The sequence below is a fragment of the Sander vitreus genome, chromosome 9 (genome assembly GCF_031162955.1).
Source record: "Sander vitreus isolate 19-12246 chromosome 9, sanVit1, whole genome shotgun sequence".
Taxonomy (NCBI): Eukaryota; Metazoa; Chordata; class Actinopteri; order Perciformes; family Percidae; genus Sander; species Sander vitreus.
The window spans coordinates 30,898,549-30,920,346 of record NC_135863.1 but is presented as its reverse complement, the minus strand read 5'-3'; the positions used below and the strand labels follow the sequence as shown (position 1 = coordinate 30,920,346).

The window sequence follows — 21,798 nt, the reverse complement described above, 5'->3', positions numbered from 1 at the left end:
GATCATTTAAATAGCTCACGTTACTGTGTTGTGTGAATATTGTATGTGGCGTTTTTGAGGGGTGTAAATGTTCCACCAAAACAAGTCTCTTCCCAAAAACATTTTGAAGAGCCACGCTCGCTGCGTCTGGAGCTTAGCTATGGGCGGAAATATGTTCCACCAGAAACTTAATTTGAATCATTTATATTTGAATTTGAATTGCTAAACTTGAATAATTGTACGTAAAAACTGAATTTGAATCACATAATTTGAAAGCGCCGCTAAGACCATTGTGATTGGTAGAAATGCCAATAAACCAGGGATGTTGTGTGGACTAGCCAGACCTTCCTCTGCAGAGCGGAGATAGGTCTGGCAATGCAAGTATATATACTGTATATACAGAGGCTATACAGTATATACCATCCATCCATCCATCCATCCATCTTCATCCGCTTATCCGGGGTCGGGTCGCGGGGGTAGCAGCTCCAGCAGGGGACCCCGAACTTCCCTTCCCAGTATATACCAGTGTTTCTCAAATGGGGGTACGTGTACCCCTAGGGGTACTTTGGAGGACTGCAGAGGGTACGTGAGATATTTAACAAAATGTTTAATAGTTACAAGGCTGTTGTCCAGAACATTGTTCCTCTTTACTTAGACTTTTTTTTTCCTACTAAAAATGTGACATTTGTGTCGCCTTCTTTGGACCTATTCTTGCCTTCCTTCCTTCTACTGTCCTTCTACTTTTACAAGTTATGTCACCGTTTTGGAAGTTTTTGATACTATTTTCGACCTATTCTTGCTTTCCTTCCTTCCTACCATCTTTTTCCAAGGTTTTGTCTTTTTTTATAGTTTTTGTCGCCTTTTCTCATCAGCATTTAAATGTTTTTCAGGTACAAGGCTGTTGTTGTCAGAGAAAATCTATCTCTGACAGCGCTGTACTGTTCCTCTTTATATAGACTTTTTCTTTTCTACCAAAAATCCTTCAAAAATGATTAGCGCTGGTCAGGGGGTACGTGAATTAAAGACACAATTCAAAAGTGGTACATTATTGAAAAAAGTTTGAAAACCACTGGTATATACTGTATGTGACATTACTGACCTGTATGCATAAATATTATGAGTGGCACTAGCAATCTTCTTGTTCTCATACAGCTTCCCCAAGACCATTTTAACCTGCAACACACGACAAAGGTGGAACAATGAACATCATGACATAATCCTAACATGCCTTTACATCTTCTCTACTGGAAATGAAAAGAGCTGATATGAGGATTTTATCCCGCGCTCTACTTTAATCCTGAGGGGATGTACAGTCAGGTCCATAAATATTGGGACATCGACACAATTCTAATCTTTTTGGCTCTATACACCACCACAATGGAGTTGAAATGAAATGAACAAGATGTGCTTTAACTGCAGACTTTCAGCTTTAATTTGAGGGTATTTACATCCAAATCAGGTGAACGGTGTAGGAATTACAACAGTTTGTATATGTGCCTCCCACTTTCTAAGGGACCAAAAGTAATTGGACAATTGGCTGTACAGCTGTTCCATGGCCAGGTGTGTGTTATTCCCTCATCATCCCATTTACAAGGAGCAGATAAAAGGTCCAGAGTTCATTTCAAGTGTGCTATTTGCATTTGGAATCTGTTGCTGTCAACTCTCAATATGAGATCCAAAGAGCTGTCACTATCAGTGAAGTAAGCCATCATTAGGCTGAAAAATCTAAACAAACCCATCAGAGAGATAGCAAAAACATTAGGTGTGGCCAAATCAACTGTTTGGAACATTCTTAAAATGAAAGAACGCACCGGTGAGCTCAGCAACACCAAAAGACCCGGAAGACCACGGAAAACAACTGTGGTGGATGACCGAAGAATACTTTCCCTGGTGAAGAAAACACCCTTCACAACAGTTGGCCAGATCAAGAACACTCTCCAGGAGGTAGGTGTATGTGTGTAAAAGTCAACAATCAAGAGAAGACTTCACCAGAGTGAATACAGAGGGTTCACTACAAGATGTAAACCATTGGTGAGCCTCAAAAAACAGGAAGGCCAGATTAGAGTTTGCCAAACAACATCTAAAAAAGCCTTCACATTTCTGGAACAACATCCTATGGACAGATGAGACAAAGATCAACTTGTACCAGAGTGATGGGAAGAGAAGAGTATGGAGAAGGAAAGGAACTGCTCATGATCCAAAGCATACCACCTCATCAGTGAAGTATGGTGGTGGTAGTGTCATGGCGTGGGCATGTATGGCTGCCAATGGAACTGGTTCTCTTGTATTTATTGATGATGTGACTGCTGACAAAAGCAGCAGGATGAATTCTGAAGTGTTTCGGGCAATATTATCTGCTCATATTCAGCCAAATGCTTCAGAACTCATTGGACGGCGCTTCACAGTGCAGATGGACAATGGCCCGAAGCATACTGCGAAAGCAACCAAAGGGTTTTTTAAGGGAAAGAAGTGGAATGTTATGCAATGGCCAAGTCAATCACCTGACCTGAATCCGATTGAGCATGCATTTCACTTGCTGAAGACAAAACTGAAGGGAAAATGCCCCAAGAACAAGCAGGAACTGAAGACAGTTGCAGTAGAGGCCTGGCAGAGCATCACCAGGGATGAAACCCAGCGTCTGGTGATGTCTATGCGTTCCAGACTTCAGGCTGTAATTGAATGCAAAGGATTTGCAACCAAGTATTAAAAAGTGAAAGTTTGATTTATGATCTGTCCCATTACTTTTGGTCCCTTAAAAAGTGGGAGGCACATATACAAACTGTTGTAATTCCTACACCGTTCACCTGATTTGGATGTAAATACCCTCAAATTAAAGCTGAAAGTCTGCAGTTAAAGCACATCTTGTTCGTTTCATTTCAACTCCATTGTGGTGGTGTATAGAGCCAAAAAGATTAGAATTGTGTCGATGTCCCAATATTTATGGACCTGACTGTATGTCAAGAGAGAGGAGTGGGTTTCAAACCAAGTCAGTTTGAAAGGGATGCTGTGTCTGGGCAGATGACGTCGCTGCTGACGTCGACATGCCATTTGACGCTTCTGATGACTAACGCACAAATTAGTCAATTGTTTATGCAAGGAAAATCACATTTCCTATAAACAGAACTGAGGTTGGGGAAAATGCTATTTCCAATTTGGAAACAAAAATGTATATGATGAAAATGAAAGCCCATAAAACAGAAAATAAGAATAATTATTTTTAATAATTCCTTAAATTATGTCACAATTTGTTTTGTTCATCCATTGATTTTAGACAGTTTATTTATGTTGATTTATTCCACAATGCCTCATTTAATTATTTAAAAATTGATGGGGCTTCATATAGTTAAATAAAAGTTACACCTGATAAAAAAAAGGCTCAAAACTAAGTAAGTCTTCAATTTGCTCTCAGTGAAGCAGTTCTTAAGGCTTTTTCTCAATTATATCTTTGGTTGAACTGAACACTTCCAGACTATTATAAGACGATATGCACAGTAAATGTTGTGCAATTAATAGAATTTTGATCGCGATTTTGGCTCCTAACGATCGCGAAAACAATGTAATCGAGAGTAATACTTTTTGCAACTAAACTCTTATTTTGGGAATAGGAAAGTGAAAGGGAAATACTAATAATAATTTATACTCTTTATTGATCCCCAATGGTGAAATTACAATTACAATTTACATTTACATTAAAATGTCACACTTCAACTGTTTTATACGGTGGCCGAGACGGTTCAACACAAATACAAAAGCTACAACACAAACGCAAAAGCTACAACACAAACACAAAAGCTACAACACAAACACAAAAGCTACACAAAAGCTACAACACAAACGCAAAAGCTACAACACAAACACAAAAGCTACAACACAAACGCAAAAGCTACAACACAAACGCAAAAGCTACAACACAAACGCAAAAGCTACAACACAAACACAAAAGCTACAACACAAACACAAAAGCTACAACACAAACGCAAAAGCTACAACACAAACGCAAAAGCTACAACACAAACACAAAAGCTACAACACAAACACAAAAGCTACAACACAAACACAAAAGCTACAACGCAAAAGCTACAACACAAACACAAAAGCTAAAACACAACACAAAAGCTACAACACAAACGCAAAAGCTACAACACACAAAGCTACACAAAGCTACAACACAAACACAAAAGCTACACAAAAGCTACAACACAAAGCACAAAGCTACACAAAAGCTACAACACAAACACAAAAGCTACAACACAAAAGCTACGCAAAAGCTACTACACAAAAGCTACAACACAAACACAAAAGCTACACAAAAGCTACAACACAAACACAAAAGCTACACAAAAGCTACAACACAAACACAAAAGCTACACAAACACAAAAGCAAAAGCTACAACACAAACACAAAAGCTACAACACAAACGCAAAAGCTACAACACAAACGTAAAAGCTACAACACAAACACAAATACAAAAGCTACAACACAAACACAAAAGCTACAACACAAACACAAAAGCTACAACACAAACGCAAAAGCTAAAACACAAACGCAAAAGCTACAACACAAATACATACGCAACAACGGAAGTGAGCGACAACAGAAGTGAGCGTGTTGTTCACAAACTGAGCCGGCGGATGAGCAGGAGGAAAGTTCTTGTTTGAGAAGTGAAACATGGTTCCTTGCTAATTATGATTACTGTCGCTACGTGATCGTCACAAATAAGCAATGTTGTTCAATATCTTTGTATTTTCATATGTATGTACTCTGCCATTTAGGCAACTAAGATACAGCTATAACATTATCTAAATGGTGCCCAGGGTCTTTTAACACGCAAGTGCTACGTTTAAAGTCTATAGATAGCGAAAACAATGTAATCGAGAAAGACAGTTATTTTGTGAAATTTCACACTTCAAGATGTGGATTTCTTTAACTGTTTTACTGGTTTTTTTTCATCGTTCCAAAATTGAAGGAGTAATCGTGTTAAATAATCCAGATTTCAATATTGACCAAGTAATTGCGATTATGATTTATTTTTCCATAGTCAAGCAGCCCTATGTGCAGGTCTCAGTCCATTCAGTCTATTCGCTGGAGGACGGCTGCGTCTGTAAATATTTTTGTCTAAACAGCACTCCACAACAGGTGGAAGCTCTTAAGACGAGTCGGTTTGTTAACGGAGAGCCACAGAGTGAGCTTAGAGAGCAGGAACGAGCCAGATGATGTTTCACTTCGGGAAATTGCTGCGTAAATGAGCACATTTATATCCCTCACCTCATCCAGACCCTCGTGAAGTCATTTCTACTGAAACTCAAAACGAGCTGTCGTTTGCCATTTGTCTCCACGGTTTGAGAAAAAAAGAAATCGTTTATCTTTTCAGTTGAAATATTCATGGATTTGTTTTTCATGTCATTGTTTGCTGTATTGTGTGGTAATGTAAAAAATAATAACGTGTCATTCATGTTTTGTACCTGTCTGGGAGTCACCACAGGTGCTAGGTGAGGCTGGAAGGTACTGCGTCGGTCTGTGATGGCATTTCCATGTTTTATAGGAGGTAACTCTTCATCTACGGCACAAAGCGTCACATATCATACCTCAGAAAGATATATTTTTATAATAAGCTATGTTTAATGCTGACCACTGAATGCAATCAGTGGTGGGAGAAGTATTTAGATCCTTTACTTAAAGGTCCCATATGGTGAAAATGGATTTTTATGGGATTCTGTGTGTCATATATATTAAATTAGTGTTTAATATACACATATAAACGGTACAGATATAAGTTTAAGTGTCACCATATGGGGCCTTTAGGTAAAAGTATTAATACAACACTGTAAAAATACTCTTTACAAGTAAAAGTCCTGCATTGAAAATGTTACTTAAGTATGTATCATCAGGAAAATATACTTAAAGCTATAGTGCGTAGTTTCTGTCTCCCCCATGAGGAATTCTAAGTGATGACAACAAGAATCAACGATACAAGCATTCCATGACTGCGAACCCCCCTCCTCCACGCAGTTGCCAGTAGCCAAGGAGGACACGGAGGATTAAAAAAACATGATGGACTCTTCAGAAGAGGTCATTATCTTCACTCGAGTTTATGCGCTGGAAAGTCACTACTGAGAAATACAGAGAGAGTTGTGTGGAGCTGATAGTCTTAAAGGTGCTCTAAGCGATGTTGGGTGACGCTACTTCTTGTTGACGTTCAAGTATCGTCAAACGAAGCGGAGGCTAGCTCGCCCCTACCTCCTCGTCATCCCGTCCCCTCCCCCTCCCTTCCGTGCTTCCTGAAACACACATTGTGGAAGTAGCCTACGTGCTAACGCTGCTGCGGTGATGGCTCAACCAACTCGTTCTTGTCAGTTATTGGCTGGAACACTGTTTGTTATGGTTGGTGGTGCAGGTTGGCGCAGTTTGTTTTTGTTGCTGTTTGTGGAGCCTGGGCTGTCTACAGAGACTGCATTTTTTTTTTACAGTGTGTTCAGGGGACAGGCAGCTAGCAGATAGTGAGGAGATGTTTGCTGTATGTGACAAAAAATGTTGTAGCCTAAAAAACGGGTGACATCACTTAGAGCACCTTTAATTAGCTTTGTAGCAACTCATTTGGCAATGGCTTCAATGTAACGGACGTTCATTAATATCAGACAGTTACGCACTAGGGCTTTAAAGTAATACAAGTAAAAGTACTCCATGCATAAAAATCCTCACATTTTAGAAACTGGAAACGATCCAAACAGTTCTGTCAACCAGTGTTTAATGGTCTAATCGTTTCAGCTGGACTTGTGGCCCATTATATTGCTGGGTAGTTTAATTTATAATGAAACATCGTATTTTATAAACTACATGCGTTTTGTGTGCAAAAATCTTAATTTGTAAAGTAACTAAAGCTGTCAGATGAATGTAGTGGAGTAAAAAGTACAATATTTCTCTATATAGTAGAAAGTAGCATGAAAAGAAAAGACTCAACTAATGTACAAGTACCTCAAATTTGTACTTAAGTACAGTACTTAAAGGTGCAGTAGGTAAGCCTTATAAAACTAACTTTCTGTCATATCTGCTGAAACTGACCCTATGTTCCAGTAGAACTACATGAAGCAGGTAATCTAAAAAAAGAAAATCCAGCTCCTCTGGTACCACCTACAGCAAAAATCCACCGCTCCCTGTTCAGATGCACCAATCAGGGCCAGGGGGGGTTTCTAACTGCATGTCAATCACTGCTCATGCACACGCATTCATTCTCCCTTGTGGGGGGAGGGGCCTAGGACACCGTTTTGGCCTTCAGCGGAAAGTGGGGAGGGACTAAGAAGTTGTCAATGTTCAAATTTTTTTGCCAAGTCCTGGATCTTCACAATCCTACCTACAGCACCTTTAAGTAAATGTACTTCCACCACTGAATGCATGCAACAACGTTTATCATATTCTATTGAGCGGTATACCGTTTGCATTATCCATGAACAGATGTGCATGTTCTGTGTTCAGCTGGAGAGTCTTGAAGTCTGGTATGTCTTCAGGATCATCTACTTCCTCCTCAGCCGTCATGTTCACCTTCTCTGGCTGATCCACTGAAGCAGGTCATGGAAGAAACATGTCTTGTTAACCAAACCTGGGACGTGTAAAAAGGTCTTCACTGAGTTGTCCACAAACTAGGCAGCTTGTCATTAAAATAACACTTGATAAGAAGACCCAAACAAAATCTGTGGATTTGTTTTATTCTTTTTATTGATTTTTTTTTTTACAGTTTTTAGCAGGGATCCAGAATGAAAATTTGCTGAATTTTGGGGTGGAGATGTGTTATCATTCTGAGTTTTATTTTAATTTGTTTAACTTGTTTAAAATCTGCGGGAAATTCTGCGCCCGCAGATTCCCTGTGGCATATATAAATATATAAATAAAAAACAATCCAGAAACGCATAACAAAACCTAAACAGATTTCCCTAACATTAGTTATTTGTAGTTATTTATGAGTCCTCACTAAAATAATATGATAATGCAGTTCAAAAACAAACTGTTTTACTGTCACAACAGAACAAAGGAACATCAAAATATATTAAAAGTTCTGATAAATAAAATGTATGAAAATACAAACTTAAGTCCTTTGAACAAAAACACTAACAAGCTAAAAAAAAAATGTGTTTCCAACAGGGAGGTTGTAGAGCGCCCTCTGGTGGACAGACTACGCAACGCCAACACTCATAACATGGTTGAAGGGTGTTTCGTCCGTTTTTATTTTATTTTTTAAATATTCATTTATCAGCCATTATATATGCCGATACCGATAGTTTGGAAAATGCCATAATATCGGCCGATAATAATCGGCCCGGCGATATATCGGTTCTACTATGAAATATCGGTCGGGCTCCAAGATAAAGAAAAAGAAGGATGAGGCTGGTGATATTCTACATTTTTGTTGTCAACAAATCTCAGGAAAATACCAAAACATCCACAGCCTTTCTGTGGCCATCAGCCCCAAGCTCCCCATTTCATTAAAAAAGGCTAAATAATTTTCTACAACAGCTGGGCAGTGTGGTTTTTAATAAAACAGGGCAAAATTGTCAGATCATTGAATTTGTTTGGGACTATTTTCAGTCGTGGATTAAAACACATTTGTTGCTTCAGGGTATTTAAGACAGAAGGGCGATGTATGTAGGACTGACGCAAAATAAACTACGCTCAATGGTGTTTTAAGCCCCCAACGTCGACTTCAAGGCAGCGCTGCGACCGTCGACCTCAAGGCAACTAACCATTGCCTAATCCTAATGCCTTCCAGGCAGCGCTGCCTGGAAGACGACTTTGGGGGCTTAAAACACCAATCACCATAAACTACAGTGTTCATGGAAATGAAGGAAGACGTCATCCTCTGCTACAGTGTCGCTCATTGATGTTTTCAAAACTTTTTGGGAAAACAATCACGGTGATAATTACCACTGGGGATGGGGACACGCCCCCCTCACTTTTATTGTTTCAGGTTGATTTCCTGACTAAAGTCTCTCTGAATGTTACCCTCCAGACACAATAGTCCAGATGAGAGAAGATCAGAGTTGATAAATATTGATACACTCATCCGAGTTGCCGTAAATTATTACCTTGCACTCAGACTTTGGAGACAATACTTGTTAGCAGGATCAATTCATTGTTGCTGTTTTTTTTTAATGAGATTTGATACTGAGAAAAATAAAGCAAATCATTTTTAATGTTCTCTATGAGAAGTATGTAGCATGGATGCTAGCCGAACTTAGCCCCGCCCACAACATTTGAGGTCGGGAAGTTTGGTCTGGACTTGATCCGTCGTGGAGCAACTATGCTCGAACCAGAGCTGTTTGGACCAATCAAATTGTCAGGGCGGGCTTTATACGATGATGGAGAGATGATCAACAGCGACGTAATCAACCACGTCACCAAAGAGCGCTTGGGTTGAATTCGTTAACAACAGAGATGGCTGCCGCTGGAGAATTGAGACGTGTAGATTCCGCCATCGCGATATCTTCTCGCGTTATAGAAGATATCGACAGCGCGTTCATTTTAAAAGAGGAACAGAGAACCGCGATCAAGGCATTTGTCGATCGGAAAGATGTTTTTGCCGTCCTTCCTACGGGATTCGGCAAAAGTTTCATTTATCAGCTGGCCCCGATTGCTCTGACTGGTTGGAGGTCTATCCGTTGCTCTGATTGGTTGGAGGTCTATCCGTTGCTCTGATTGGTTGTAGGTCCATCCAATTGAGTGCAGAGGCATTTTCTTTCCTGGTTCGGTTGAAAGACGCCCCATAATCACAGCCCAGTGGAGTAGTATCAGACTCATGTTCTGACTAGAATATGAGTCTGATGACGTCAGGCTGAGAAGTAGGTATGCTTTTTCAAGAAAGCTAAATCTAATGACCATGATAAAAACAACATGATTAAAGTTGAACTGGTCACACATCTAACAAGCTTTCTGTGACAATGTTAAGTGGAGTAATGCCTATAGTGTTTACTCTACACATGCATTTACACACACACACACACACACACACACACACACACACAAATCTATTGAAAGTAAGTGGGACTTGATATTTAGATGAACAAACATTTGGTCTCTCTGATGTTTTCCATCCTTTGCTTTCAGTCTGGTCCCATTCAACCAAACTTTATCATCATTATTGCTTACTTTTCATGTCCTCTGTTATGTTTACTCCCTTTCAATTTCCTTCTCTGTGAACTGTGCATATTTAACCTCATCATTCCCCCCCACCCCCCCTTTCTCCCTCTCTCCCCAGTCCCCCTGTTGTTTGAATGGGAATTAGCTGTCAATCCTGCTCCTCTGAGCTTAAATGCTGTGACCAGTTATACTTACAATTTACAATTCATACCACACAACACTGGTGACGACAAATTAATTATTTTTAGGCTTGTTGCTGAAAAGAGGGCAGAGTCTGCCTTGATAATGAACACCGCTGGGCTCGGCTGTGAATAATCAAGACGGACCAGCCTCCCTAAGAAAATCTGACGCACGGTGACACTTGTAGAAAATCTTTAACTTGAGTATCTTTTTACACTTCAAAAGATTCTGCCAAGGTAAGAGAAGCCATTACATAGATACCAATCTTAATTTGATGCAGTCACTCAAAGCCAGCCGCAGAAGCGGTTTTTAATGCCCCGACAGGCTTTTGTGCTCATCTTATCACAGCTTTAGGCCACATCAGATAGTTGTTGTAATGGAGGAACATCTTAGCAGAACTTGGAACCCACATGGTGCGTTTTATACTGCTTTTATTGAAAGTGTTTTAACTTGCTGTATTAACTGCTGGGTTCGGAAATGCCACTGGGTCACAGAAAAAGACAATCAGAAAAACAATAACTGCCAGCAAGTTACTAGGGATAACACTACAGAGCATTGAACCCATTTAAAAAGACAGACTGGTGAGAAAGGCCAATAACATTGTAAGTAACTACACACACCCCCTGGCAGCTCATTTTAAACTAGTGCCATCTAGGTGTCGTTTCTGCCCACCACTTCTGACCAAGAACAGATCCAAATTCTCTTTTGTAAGCCATAAAAGCCTTAAATCAGTCCAAATAAGCTAGATGTCCAGCTGGCCTGGTCATACCCAAGGGTGTGTAGTGTATTGTGGTGTGTGATGTATGTTCTTCATGTTATGTCTGTCGGTGTCTGATGTAGGGACTATTTGTTTGTATCATATGTCTGATGTCCTGTCATGAAGTGCCTTGCGACTGTGCCGCAAACCCAACTGCCCCATGGGGACAATAAAGTTATCTACTACTACATTTAGACGAGGCGTCAGGTAGGGAAGTAGATTATACGATGATACGACCATTTGTGTATACAAAATGATCAAATAATTGACCTACTGAGAAACAGTTGGCTTTATCAGAACCAAGCTGGTAACGTGTGGATGTTGTCATGTACTCCAGCTTGTTGGAAATCTAAACCCCGTCCCCAAAAAAAGAGGATATTGTCCAGTTAGAGCTACCGTTCCGCTACTTTAACCAGGAACGGCAGGTCTGCCAAGATTTGGATTTCTACTAATTTTTTATCTTTATTTTTGAATAGTTGTTCTTGTATTCTATCCTATTTATTATTTCTTGTATATTCTGTATGTGTGCTGTGGGTCTTATATTTGTGCTGCTGTAGCACTGAAATCTCCCAATCTGGGATCAATAAAGTCTAATCTAAAATCAATTTCTCTTTTAAAAGTGAGGCCTGCTGTTTAAAATGCAAAGCGAACTTCTCTGTTACTTCTCAAAGTATCTTTTTCTATAGCAAGCATAAACCATCCAATGAGAAGCCTGGTTTTGTCCACACCGGTGTAAAACGTGAACATCCTCGAATACTAAAATATGTCGCCAACCATACTGGAACGGAACGTTTGACAGGCTCAGCAACAGTGACTGAGGGAGACGTATAACAAATTCCTACTCTTGTTGGGTAAGTAAGCTCTACTGAACTGATGAATTTCTATCAAGAGTCATTTCAAGTCATTACGAATTGAGAACTTGAGAAAGTGTGTCCCTTAAAGCAATGAATTTCATTTGTCACACCTCACCTGTTTCTGAGCGCTGGGATTTATCCACGAGGAATTCCCGAACTTGTTCCACCCACAGGTAGAGGATGCTCTCCCCCACATGCTCCCTGTAGAAAGTGAAAGAAATACAAATGAAGCACAGCGGAAGTTCATTTAGGCAGAGTCTCTCTCTCTCTCTCTCTCTCTCTCTCTCTCTCTCTCTCTCTCCAAATTTTGCCACAGTCTCTGTTATCACATTGTTGCATTCAAACTTTAAATCTGTTAGCTGTTGCTGTCAGCTGTCATTTCAGACAAAAATCGATGCGACCCTCCTCCACCCCGTTCACCTCCAGTTCTCATCATTCCCAGCGCCCAGGGTTCCTCCATCAGAAGCCCCACCTTACATTAGAGCCTGACCGATATATCGGCGTGCCGGTATTAGGCATTTTCCAAACTATCGTTATCGGCATTCATAAGGGCAGATAAATGAATATTTAAAAAATAAAATAAAAACGGACGACACCCCCTTCAACCACTAGGCGTTGCATAGTCTGTCCACCAGAGGGGGCTCTACAACATCCCTATTGGCAACACACTGATTTTTTTTTTTCTTGTTATTGTAGGACTTTAAGTTTTATATCTTAAGTTTGTATTTTTATACATTTTATTTATCAGAACTTTAATATATTTTGATGTTCCTCTGTTCTGTTGTGACAATAAAACAAACTGCATTATCATATTATTTTAGTGAGTACTCATAAATAACTACAAATAATTAATGTTAGGGAAACCTGGTTATGTTTTGTTACGCATTTCTGGATTTGTTTTTAAATATATAAATCGGCCGATATATCGGAATATCGGATTTTTAAATCACCAAATATTTGTATCGATATCGGCCTTAAAGTGCCCATATTATGAAAAAAAAACACTTTTTCTGGGATTTGGGGTGTTCTTTTGTGTCTCTGGTGCTTCCACACGCATACCAACTTTGAAAAAAATCCATCCATGCTGTTCTGAGTGAGATACGGTTTCTGAATGTGTCCTGTCTTCAGTCTCTGGGTGAGCTGGTCAAAATCGGCAACGAGAAACGCGAGCTGGCTAACCGCAACCGTTAGCTCGTAGCGTTAGCATTAGCATGCTAACGCTAGCATGCTACCTCGTTCTCAATAGCAAAGCACTGCTACAACACACACAAGTTCACCATAATCTACAAAAGAACTACTTCCTACTCCATGTGCGTCCTCATTTAGAAGAAGTCTCCCAGCTAATCCTGCCTTCTAACTGACCGAAGTTGGAGAAACAGCCTTTCTTTTACTGTCTATGGAGCTAGCTAGCTGACATGATCTACATCTGAGCTACTGAGCATGTGCGAGTGCAATCAAAGATAGTACAGAAGAAAAGAGGTCTCACTCTGTAGCTAAAACAGAGACCAGCTGAAAAGAGGATCTGCAGCAGTGAGAGAGAGCTGTGCAGTACAACAAAAATATGGTGTTTTTTGAAAATTAAACCATGTAAACCTATTCTGGTACAACCTTAAAATACAATTATGAACCTGAAAATGAGCATAATATGGGCTCTTTAAAAAAACCTTTATCAGTCAGGCTCTACTTCACATCACATCCATCCAGATCTTCAGGCTTCCTTCATCCCTGCATCCCCTCCACCAGTCTCTAGACTCCATCGGGGGGGATATTCCTATATATCCACTAGGGGCGTTAATTAATTAATTAATCATTGCATTGCGATGCGGTCCTTGACGATTTTGCATCGATGCAGCGACAGACCATAATCGATTATTGCCTACTGATGCTGCTTGTTGATTTTTCGCTCGCTGCTATTTTTGTTTCTGCAGTTTGTCTGTTGTGTTCTAGTCTCGCATTGCCAGACCTTCCTCTACAGCGCTGCGGAGGAGGGTCTGGCTAGTCCACACAGCAACGTGCTAAACTCTGCAGGGAGCCACTGCAAATTAGCCTCTGGAAGGAACTTGTTTTGGTGGAACGTGTACGTTCAAGAGTTGTTTTAGTCGTGCAACAGAAAACTCAGATTGGACAGATAGTCTAGCTAGCTGTCTGGATTTACCCTGCAGAGATCTGAGGAGCAGTTAACCATAGTCCTCAGAAGTCCACCAGAGGTTAGAATGCCAACACAAAGTAAGCGGAAGAAAACGGCACCGGAGCAATCCCGGAAGTGGAACGTCGAGGAAATAGACTAGTTGTGTTCAGACTCCCCTACATTCAGGAAGTGTCTTTTTCAAGAGCAGATACAATAAACTACAATAAAGATACAAGATACAATGTCTGACCGCTTGAATTTGTCGATGAAAACCATGTGTACTAATGTATAATTCTATCTATCTCGAACAATCAACAATGTTGCAAGACAAAACAAAAAATTTAAAACCACAAAATAAAACAATCAGAATTTAACAAAAAAAAAACACAAAAATCAAAAATAAAAAATATAAAAAAGGATTAGTTCAAGAAGGAGCAGGCTGAAGCAAATAGTTTATTTAGTCCTGCCCCTATTTCACAAAATCATATTATTACAAAGTAAGTAGATATGCAAATACAGCATACACTTTTTTTTGGTCTTACAATAACTTACAACAATATACAACAATACCGTTACATTGCAATTCCGTTCCTATGTTTCAGTCTATTCTTTTCTGTATTGGTCAAGAAATGATTTCTTTAATCTATTTTTGAACTGAATGATATTATGGCTCCGTTTGATTTCATTGTTCAGTCCATTCCATAAGGTCAACCCACAAACTGAAACGCACTTGCACTTAACATCAGTTCGCACAAGAGGTTGTTTGAACATACAGTGTCCTCTTAGATGACATCCCCCGTCTCTTTCATTAAACATTGCGCGTATGTTGCAAGGTAAATTATTTTCTTTATTTTTAAACATAAATTGTGCAGTTTTGAATGTAACAATGTCCATAAATTTCAGCAAATGTGAATTAAAAAAGTGACATTTCATATATGTCTGACTGCTTGAATTTGTCGATGAAAACCATGTGTAGTAATGTATAATAATATTGAGGTGACGCATCGTGATACTGAATCGATTCAAACCGTTGACAGGATACTCCATTTAATTGTGAGACCAGTGAAGAGCCTCTATACCCCTTATAATTTAACATTGCGAAGGAGTCTAATCACCATAGACTCTGACATATCAACCTATTATGCACCATGTTCATTAAACTTGTTTCACTCTTAAATGAAGTCTCTCCTGATTGAAATGAGGTTGGATTATCTGAGAGAGAGACCACAGAAGAACTGCACTGGAGAAACAATCATGAAAAAGCTTTTGTTGTGGCTAATATGACCCTACAGTGCCTCCTGGTGAAGTCAGAAATGATGAGAAGCACTCACACATAGAGGTCTTCCAGGCTGTCTGCCAATTTGGTCCTCTCGGGGCCTCGCAACCACGCTGCGCTACAAAGGCCGAGAGCAAACAGAGGGTTGTTGAGTAAGAGGACGAGTGGGTTTTCGAGTGCAATGTTCTAGCAGTTCAACAGATCTCCACAGTATTAAACTTGAAAGGCAAATAGACTCACTTGATCTGGTAGATAGGTGGGGCGGCGCTCGGATAATCATGCGGGAGAATGATCTGCTCAATAAGCAGAAGAAGAAAAAATCCTTCAAATAAAAACGGCAATGCCCACACACTTGTGATTAATATAGCCAAGATTTAGTTTTTTCTCTACCTGCAAACATGCTGTCAGTTTTGGCTCCTCTAAGTCGTCGGATATTTTGATGCAAAATATTCTGGATGCTTCATCTATAACACACCATTCCTCCCCATAGATGGAGGACAGAGCCTCCACCTCTTCAATCTAAGCGAGAGGAAACAATAACAAAAGCAAAAACATCACTCATATGTGTCTGTTGGCATAGGCTTTCAATCCATAAAGTCATTTCAGCATGTGCAGCTGTTTAAAACAGCTGGCCTGGATCTGTCCAGAGCAGGGTTTTGAAAAGCCTTTTTTTTTTTCCTTTCTTTTTTTTTTTTTAAACTATTGCCTGTCCACTGTGTGTTGGCATTTTTATTGTTCTCTGCAGAGAGTGATTAAAAGGTCCCATGGCATGAAAATGTCACTTTATGAGGTTTTTTAACATTAATATGAGTTCCCCCAGCCTGCCTATGGCCCCCCAGTGGCTAGAAATGGCGAAAGATGTAAACCGAGCCCTGGGTATCCTGCTCTGCCTTTGAGAAAATGAAAGCTCAGATGGGCCGATCTGGAATCTTCTCCTTATGACATCATAAGGGGAAAGGTTACCTCCCCTTTCTCTGCTTTGACCGCCCAGAGAATTTGGCCCGCCCATGGGAAAGAGAGAGACATGGCTTGCAAACGAGCAAAGTGGCAGTTGGTCAAGGCCACACCCCCACCCTCCACCTTGCCCCCCCTCTCTCCTCCTCAATAGCATTTAAAGCTACAGACACAGAAATGGCACATCCTAAGGAAAGCTCATTGTGGGACTGGCTCTAGTGGCTGTAATTCTGCACCAAGGCTGAATTTCGGGAAAGAGACTTCAGATACAGTATTAGGGGACCACTAAGGTCTATATAAAAGAGACTTCAGATACAGTATTAGGGGACCACTAAGGCCTATATAAAGAGACTTCAGATACAGTATTAGGGGACCACTAAGGTCTATATAAAAGACTTCAGATACAGTATTAGGGGACCACTAAGGTCTATATAAAAGAGACTTCAGATACAGTATTAGGGGGACCACTAAGGTCTATATAAAAGAGACTTCAGATACAGTATTAGGGGACCACTAAGGCCTATATAAAAGAGACTTCAGATACAGTATTAGGGGACCACTAAGGTCTATATAAAAGAGACTTCAGATACAGTATTAGGGGACCACTAAGGCCTATATAAAAAGAGACTTCAGATACAGTAATAGGGGGACCACTAAGGTCTATATAAAAGAGACTTCAGATACAGTATTAGGGGGACCACTGAGGTCTATATAAAAGAGACTTCAGATACAGTATTAGGGGGACCACTAAGGTCTATATAAAATAGACTTCAGATACAGTATTAGGGAGACCACTAAGTTCTATATAAAAGAGACTTCAGATACAGTATTAGGGGACCACTAAGGTCTATATAAAAGAGACTTCAGATACAGTATTAGGGGACCACTAAGGTCTATATAAAAGAGACTTCAGATACAGTATTAGGGGACCACTAAGGCCTATATAAAAGAGACTTCAGATACAGTATTAGGGGACCACTAAGGCCTATATAAAAGAGACTTCAGATACAGTATTAGGGGACCACTAAGGTCTATATAAAAGAGACTTCAGATACAGTATTAGGGGACCACTAAGGTCTATATAAAAGAGACTTCAGATACAGTATTAGGGGACCACTAAGGTCTATATAAAAGAGACTTCAGATACAGTATTAGGGGACCACTAAGGTCTATATAAAAGAGACTTCAGATACAGTATTAGGGGACCACTAAGGCCTATATAAAAGAGACTTCAGATACAGTATTAGGGGACCACTAAGGTCTATATAAAAGCATCAAAAAAGCTGCATGTCATAGAACCTTTAAAAGAAATGTCAACTGTTAATATTTCAATATGTTAATTATTTATTTGTGTATGCGCGTGCAATGCATGTGTTCACCACCGAAATGTCAATGTAATTCTAAAGATGTACCTACAAGCACATGGAAAGCTCACAAATTAACACGTTATATCTTAAATCTGTACAAAAACTCAAGTGTAAAAACGTTAAAAAAATCACCATCTTATGGGAGGTTATGTGTTGGACTATTTTGTTGGCCAGGAGCAGTACCTTCCTGGTTGTCTGCCATGTTAAAAGTGTTAATTAGTAAGCTTTAGATGTGCTTTAACAAAAGCTCTTTTGTATCCTCAAAAGGCTTCCAACCATCTGGATACTACAATATTCTGTCTGTTGCAAAAGCCAGAAACTTAGCTCTGTGACTTTAAAGTATAGGCTAACGTCAATACATCAGAGGCACTCACTGGGGCTTAACTACTGTACAACTAAAGACACTGGGTAAAAACAAGCTCTCTTTTAGCACACAAAACCTAGATATTTAATTTAGTGTGCCTGTGTTCATTTGTGTCCATCTGGTTTTCTGTGTTCTGCTGTTTGGGATGCACGTGTGTTGATGTGTGGCCTCAGTGTGAACCATGCAGCAGCTGCTGAGCTTCAAACCTCACATGCATATGTGTGAAATGAAGCCAGACACCCTGGGAGCAACCTGCAGAGAGAGAGAGAGAGAGAGAGAGAGAGAGAGAGAGAGAGAGAGAGAGAGCGTGTATTCCTCTTTATTTTATGTCAGCCTGCCTGGATTTGGCTTGGATTCTCTAAAGGTTAGAAAAGGGAGCTTGTGACTGGAAGGTCGTCGGTTCAATCCTCCAGAACGGCAGGTTAAATCTGTGTGGGGAAAGTGAAAAGCAGCCTTTGCCCCTCATTACCACCACTGATGGTGCCCTTGAGCAAGGCATTTAACCCCAAACTGTGGTCAGCAGATCAGACTGTGGTTTTACTGGACAGCATGGTGTGCATGTGATCAGGCGCTCCTGAAGAAGAGAGCATTGAAGAAGAGAGCATTGAAGAAGAGAGCATTGCTCTCAGTGAAACTTCCCCCTGAATACATAACAAAAAGTGACCTCAGTCTCCTTTGAGATTAAACCATTTTAATCTGCCTGCAAACGGCCTCTTGTTTGGCTCAAACGCTCTCTGCAGGCCACATCAAAATACTACAGCAAAACAGACACTGAACGCAACTTGCCAAGTTGTCTCACCTTTATCAAAGAAGTTGTTCAAATGATATCTTACCTGAGCCTGAAGATCTCCTTCATTTTCTGGATTCATGACGTCAGCCATTAGTTGAAGTGTCAGCTATTGAAAATATGAAAATAAATCAGTCAAAAGACAGATAACATAAACGTTAAGGCACATAAAGTACATGTTGAGCTCAAGCCTGCAGCATGTGTGGAAGTGTAAACAGCTTCCAGGGCAGAGCGTGCGTTTTCTCTTCCGGGTTCTGACGTGTTGGTAATCACTCAACAAAAGTAGCCTACAAAGCGTTATGAAAAGACAACGACAAAGGACAAAGGCGTAACGAACAAAGCATTTGCTTTTAAAATGAATACTTGTTAATTGCTCATAATGTGTAAAAGAAAGCGCGACTGATATGTCATTCTGCGTTTAAAATAACTGGCAGGGCTTTTATTTTGAAAGGCGCAAACGATTTTCCCGGGCGAGTTCCGCTCTGCGAGGATCAGCTGATGTCAGTGTAAACAGAAAACAAGACAGAGGTGTGTGTATGTGTATGTATGTGTGTGTATGTATGTGTGTGTGTGTGTGTGTGTGTGTGTGACAGAGAGAGACAGGGACAGCTATATTTTATCATCGGTCATCTCGGCCTCAGTTGAAGACGATAACCGGGGGATGTGTGAGTGACGGTGGGATGTGTCGGACGATGCGCGCCGCGCTGTAGTAGCGGCAGGAAACGACTCCGAGGGGCTTAAACTTCACGTGCAGCTCCACAGAGGGCCTGCGTGAGAACAGCTGTCTGAACAACCTGGATTAGACTTCTCAGGGCTGGAAGAGCTGGAGCAGTAAGTGTGTCTGGCTCACTCTACAGTAAGTTGATCCTGTTTTCTGATCATTATTATCTGCCGTTCGTGTTGTTGTAATCACACAGCAGCTTCACATCATGTCACCTGGTCACAGCTGGCATCACTTCAGACTGATTTGACATTACAAATTTAGCATACAACTGGTTGAATTTAAGCTAGACAAGACATTTTTTTAAAACTTCATGTTCCCAAATGAGTACAATTATTATGTTCACTCTGTGGAATTCGGAAAAGTAAAAGTCGCAAGACAGCAGTGGTGGAAGCGTTGGCGATTTTAGACCCTTTTTAGGGGGGCTCAAGGGACTTTTGTAGTTTTTTCATATGTTTAATAGTTTGCATTTATCCTCTGTTATAATAATAAATACATATATTAATTGTTATCCAGTGAAGTTACTGATTTAGCAGGTGGGGGGGGGGGGGGTTAACACTTTTGCAAGGCCCTGTATCCGTGTCACATTCTCATTAGGGGCTGAGCCCCCCCTAAAGGTCTGATCCTAGAATCGCCCCTGGGTGGAAGAATAGGCAGATCCTTTACTTAGGCTAATTAAAAGTGCCAGTGCATTAAAATACTCCATAACAAGTAAAAGTCCTGCATTCAAAATCTTATTATATAATAATAATATATTATTGCATTATTACCTTAGTATCAAAAGTAAAAAATACTCTGCAGGAGAACGAGCCCTGTGACTGATATATTATTATTATTATTATTATTATTACATTAATTGATTGTTGATACTGATGCAGTGGTTCTCAGGTCATGCCCCCTCAAAAGTGTCATAAATCTGAGGGGTTGTGAGATGATTTATGAAAAAAGAAAAAAGTTCCACAGGACAAATTTGTTTTGATTTTTATTATTGATTTGGAGTTCTTTCAAGACTTTTCTTTTTTAACTATTGGATCATTTGACGCCTTTGGGCCTCAAACTGTTATTTAAATGAAACCATATGAGAAGTTAAGAGGGGAAATGTCTATTTCCCTTTTTTTTTTAAATGCGTTGTATTTTATAAGCTTATTATATGTGTTCAATGTTACTTCTTAATCTGAAAAGTGATAATTGGTTTATTACAAAAAGATTAGATTAGACATCATAATGAATACATAAAAATACAAATTCAAACAGGATTTTAAATATTAGAATGGAAACTTCAAAGAAAACCCTGCATATATCTTGGTGATGCCGTTGCATCGAGTTTACAGGTGTTTCCCGGTGATTGCAGTGTATAGTAGAAAGACAGGCTGAGTAACAGTTAGTGTCACATGCTTTTTAAGCCCAGGTAAACCTGTTTGAGTTCCAGTGCCAGTCCAGGCTGCAGACATCAGATTTTTTTGTCTTGTGTTGTCGATGTGGTTCATTAATTCTTTGTCATAGACATGTGACATTCCATAACATTTAAGCAAGAGCTGTCTTTTTCATCTCTGCATGCCAACTTTTTTTTATCGCAAATACAGAACGTCATGTGGGCTAGGAGTGTATAAAGGGGAAAGGGAGAACTTGTTTCCTTCCTGGAAAGCTAGTCTGGTGACTACCAGCTTTTGTAATAATTCTGACAGTTGCTCTCTTCTTACTGTCTGACAAAACAGACTTTTTCCTCATGTGTCCTAAACAATGAGAGATGATGACTCGTCAAGAAATGTAACCCGAGACAACTTCCCCAGGCCAAAGTCTGGAGATTTAAAGAGTCACTTCAAAGGTGCACTTCACTGATTTTTAAAATCAAGTTCAGTTTAGCCGTCACAGAGAGTATTGGAAACTGTTGTATAATGTGTGAGAAAAGAACTCTGATGCTGTCACCGTGATGTCATCTTTGATTTATTTCTGCTTGGGTTTGGACACTTTTTAGCAGAAAGCCTCTGTTATACACTTGAGGTGTGGTGTTTGAAAGAGGTGAGTGTTTACCAGGCAATGGAAAGACACAGTCCAGCTGCATTGTGGGAAATGTAGGATCCGGTGTTCTTGGAGCTCAACCAACACTGTTGACTGTAAGTCAGGATATCTCGGCCTCTGCTGCTTCGGTTTTCCATCCATCTTCGTTCATATCTTTGTATGTATGTGTATATATATATATATATATATATATATATATATATATATATATATATATATATATATACACAGTAACACCTGTTAAATTTCTCGTTAATGCAATTATCTAATCAATGAATCACATGGC

General features: G+C 39.9%; 2 protein-coding genes across 5 annotated transcripts in view; one reads left to right on the top strand and one right to left on the bottom strand.

The window, feature by feature from the left end:
* The window catches only part of impact (impact RWD domain protein), a 30,229-nt gene extending 11,220 nt beyond the window's left edge, over positions 1-19,009 (bottom strand). Inside the window, exons 1-8 of the mRNA XM_078259676.1 lie at positions 18,819-19,009; positions 15,691-15,819; positions 15,541-15,593; positions 15,356-15,418; positions 12,012-12,097; positions 7,408-7,533; positions 5,443-5,537; positions 1,079-1,152 (exon numbers count right to left, since the gene is read on the bottom strand). Coding sequence (XP_078115802.1) covers positions 1,079-1,152; positions 5,443-5,537; positions 7,408-7,533; positions 12,012-12,097; positions 15,356-15,418; positions 15,541-15,593; positions 15,691-15,819; positions 18,819-18,866 — 674 coding nt within the window. The 5' untranslated portion in view covers positions 18,867-19,009. The remainder of the gene's footprint in view (positions 1-1,078; positions 1,153-5,442; positions 5,538-7,407; positions 7,534-12,011; positions 12,098-15,355; positions 15,419-15,540; positions 15,594-15,690; positions 15,820-18,818) is intronic.
* Positions 19,010-19,302: 293 nt separating this feature from the next.
* osbpl1a (oxysterol binding protein-like 1A) overlaps positions 19,303-21,798 on the top strand; it is a 30,287-nt gene continuing 27,791 nt past the window's right edge. For 2 of the 4 annotated variants that reach the window (XM_078259673.1, XM_078259672.1), the window contains exon 1: positions 19,304-19,628. The gene's annotated coding sequence lies outside the window, so the exon portion shown is untranslated. Of the gene's footprint in view, positions 19,629-21,493; positions 21,608-21,798 lie in introns of those variants that run through there. The other 2 variants (XR_013502545.1, XM_078259675.1) reach the window with 2 other exon arrangements.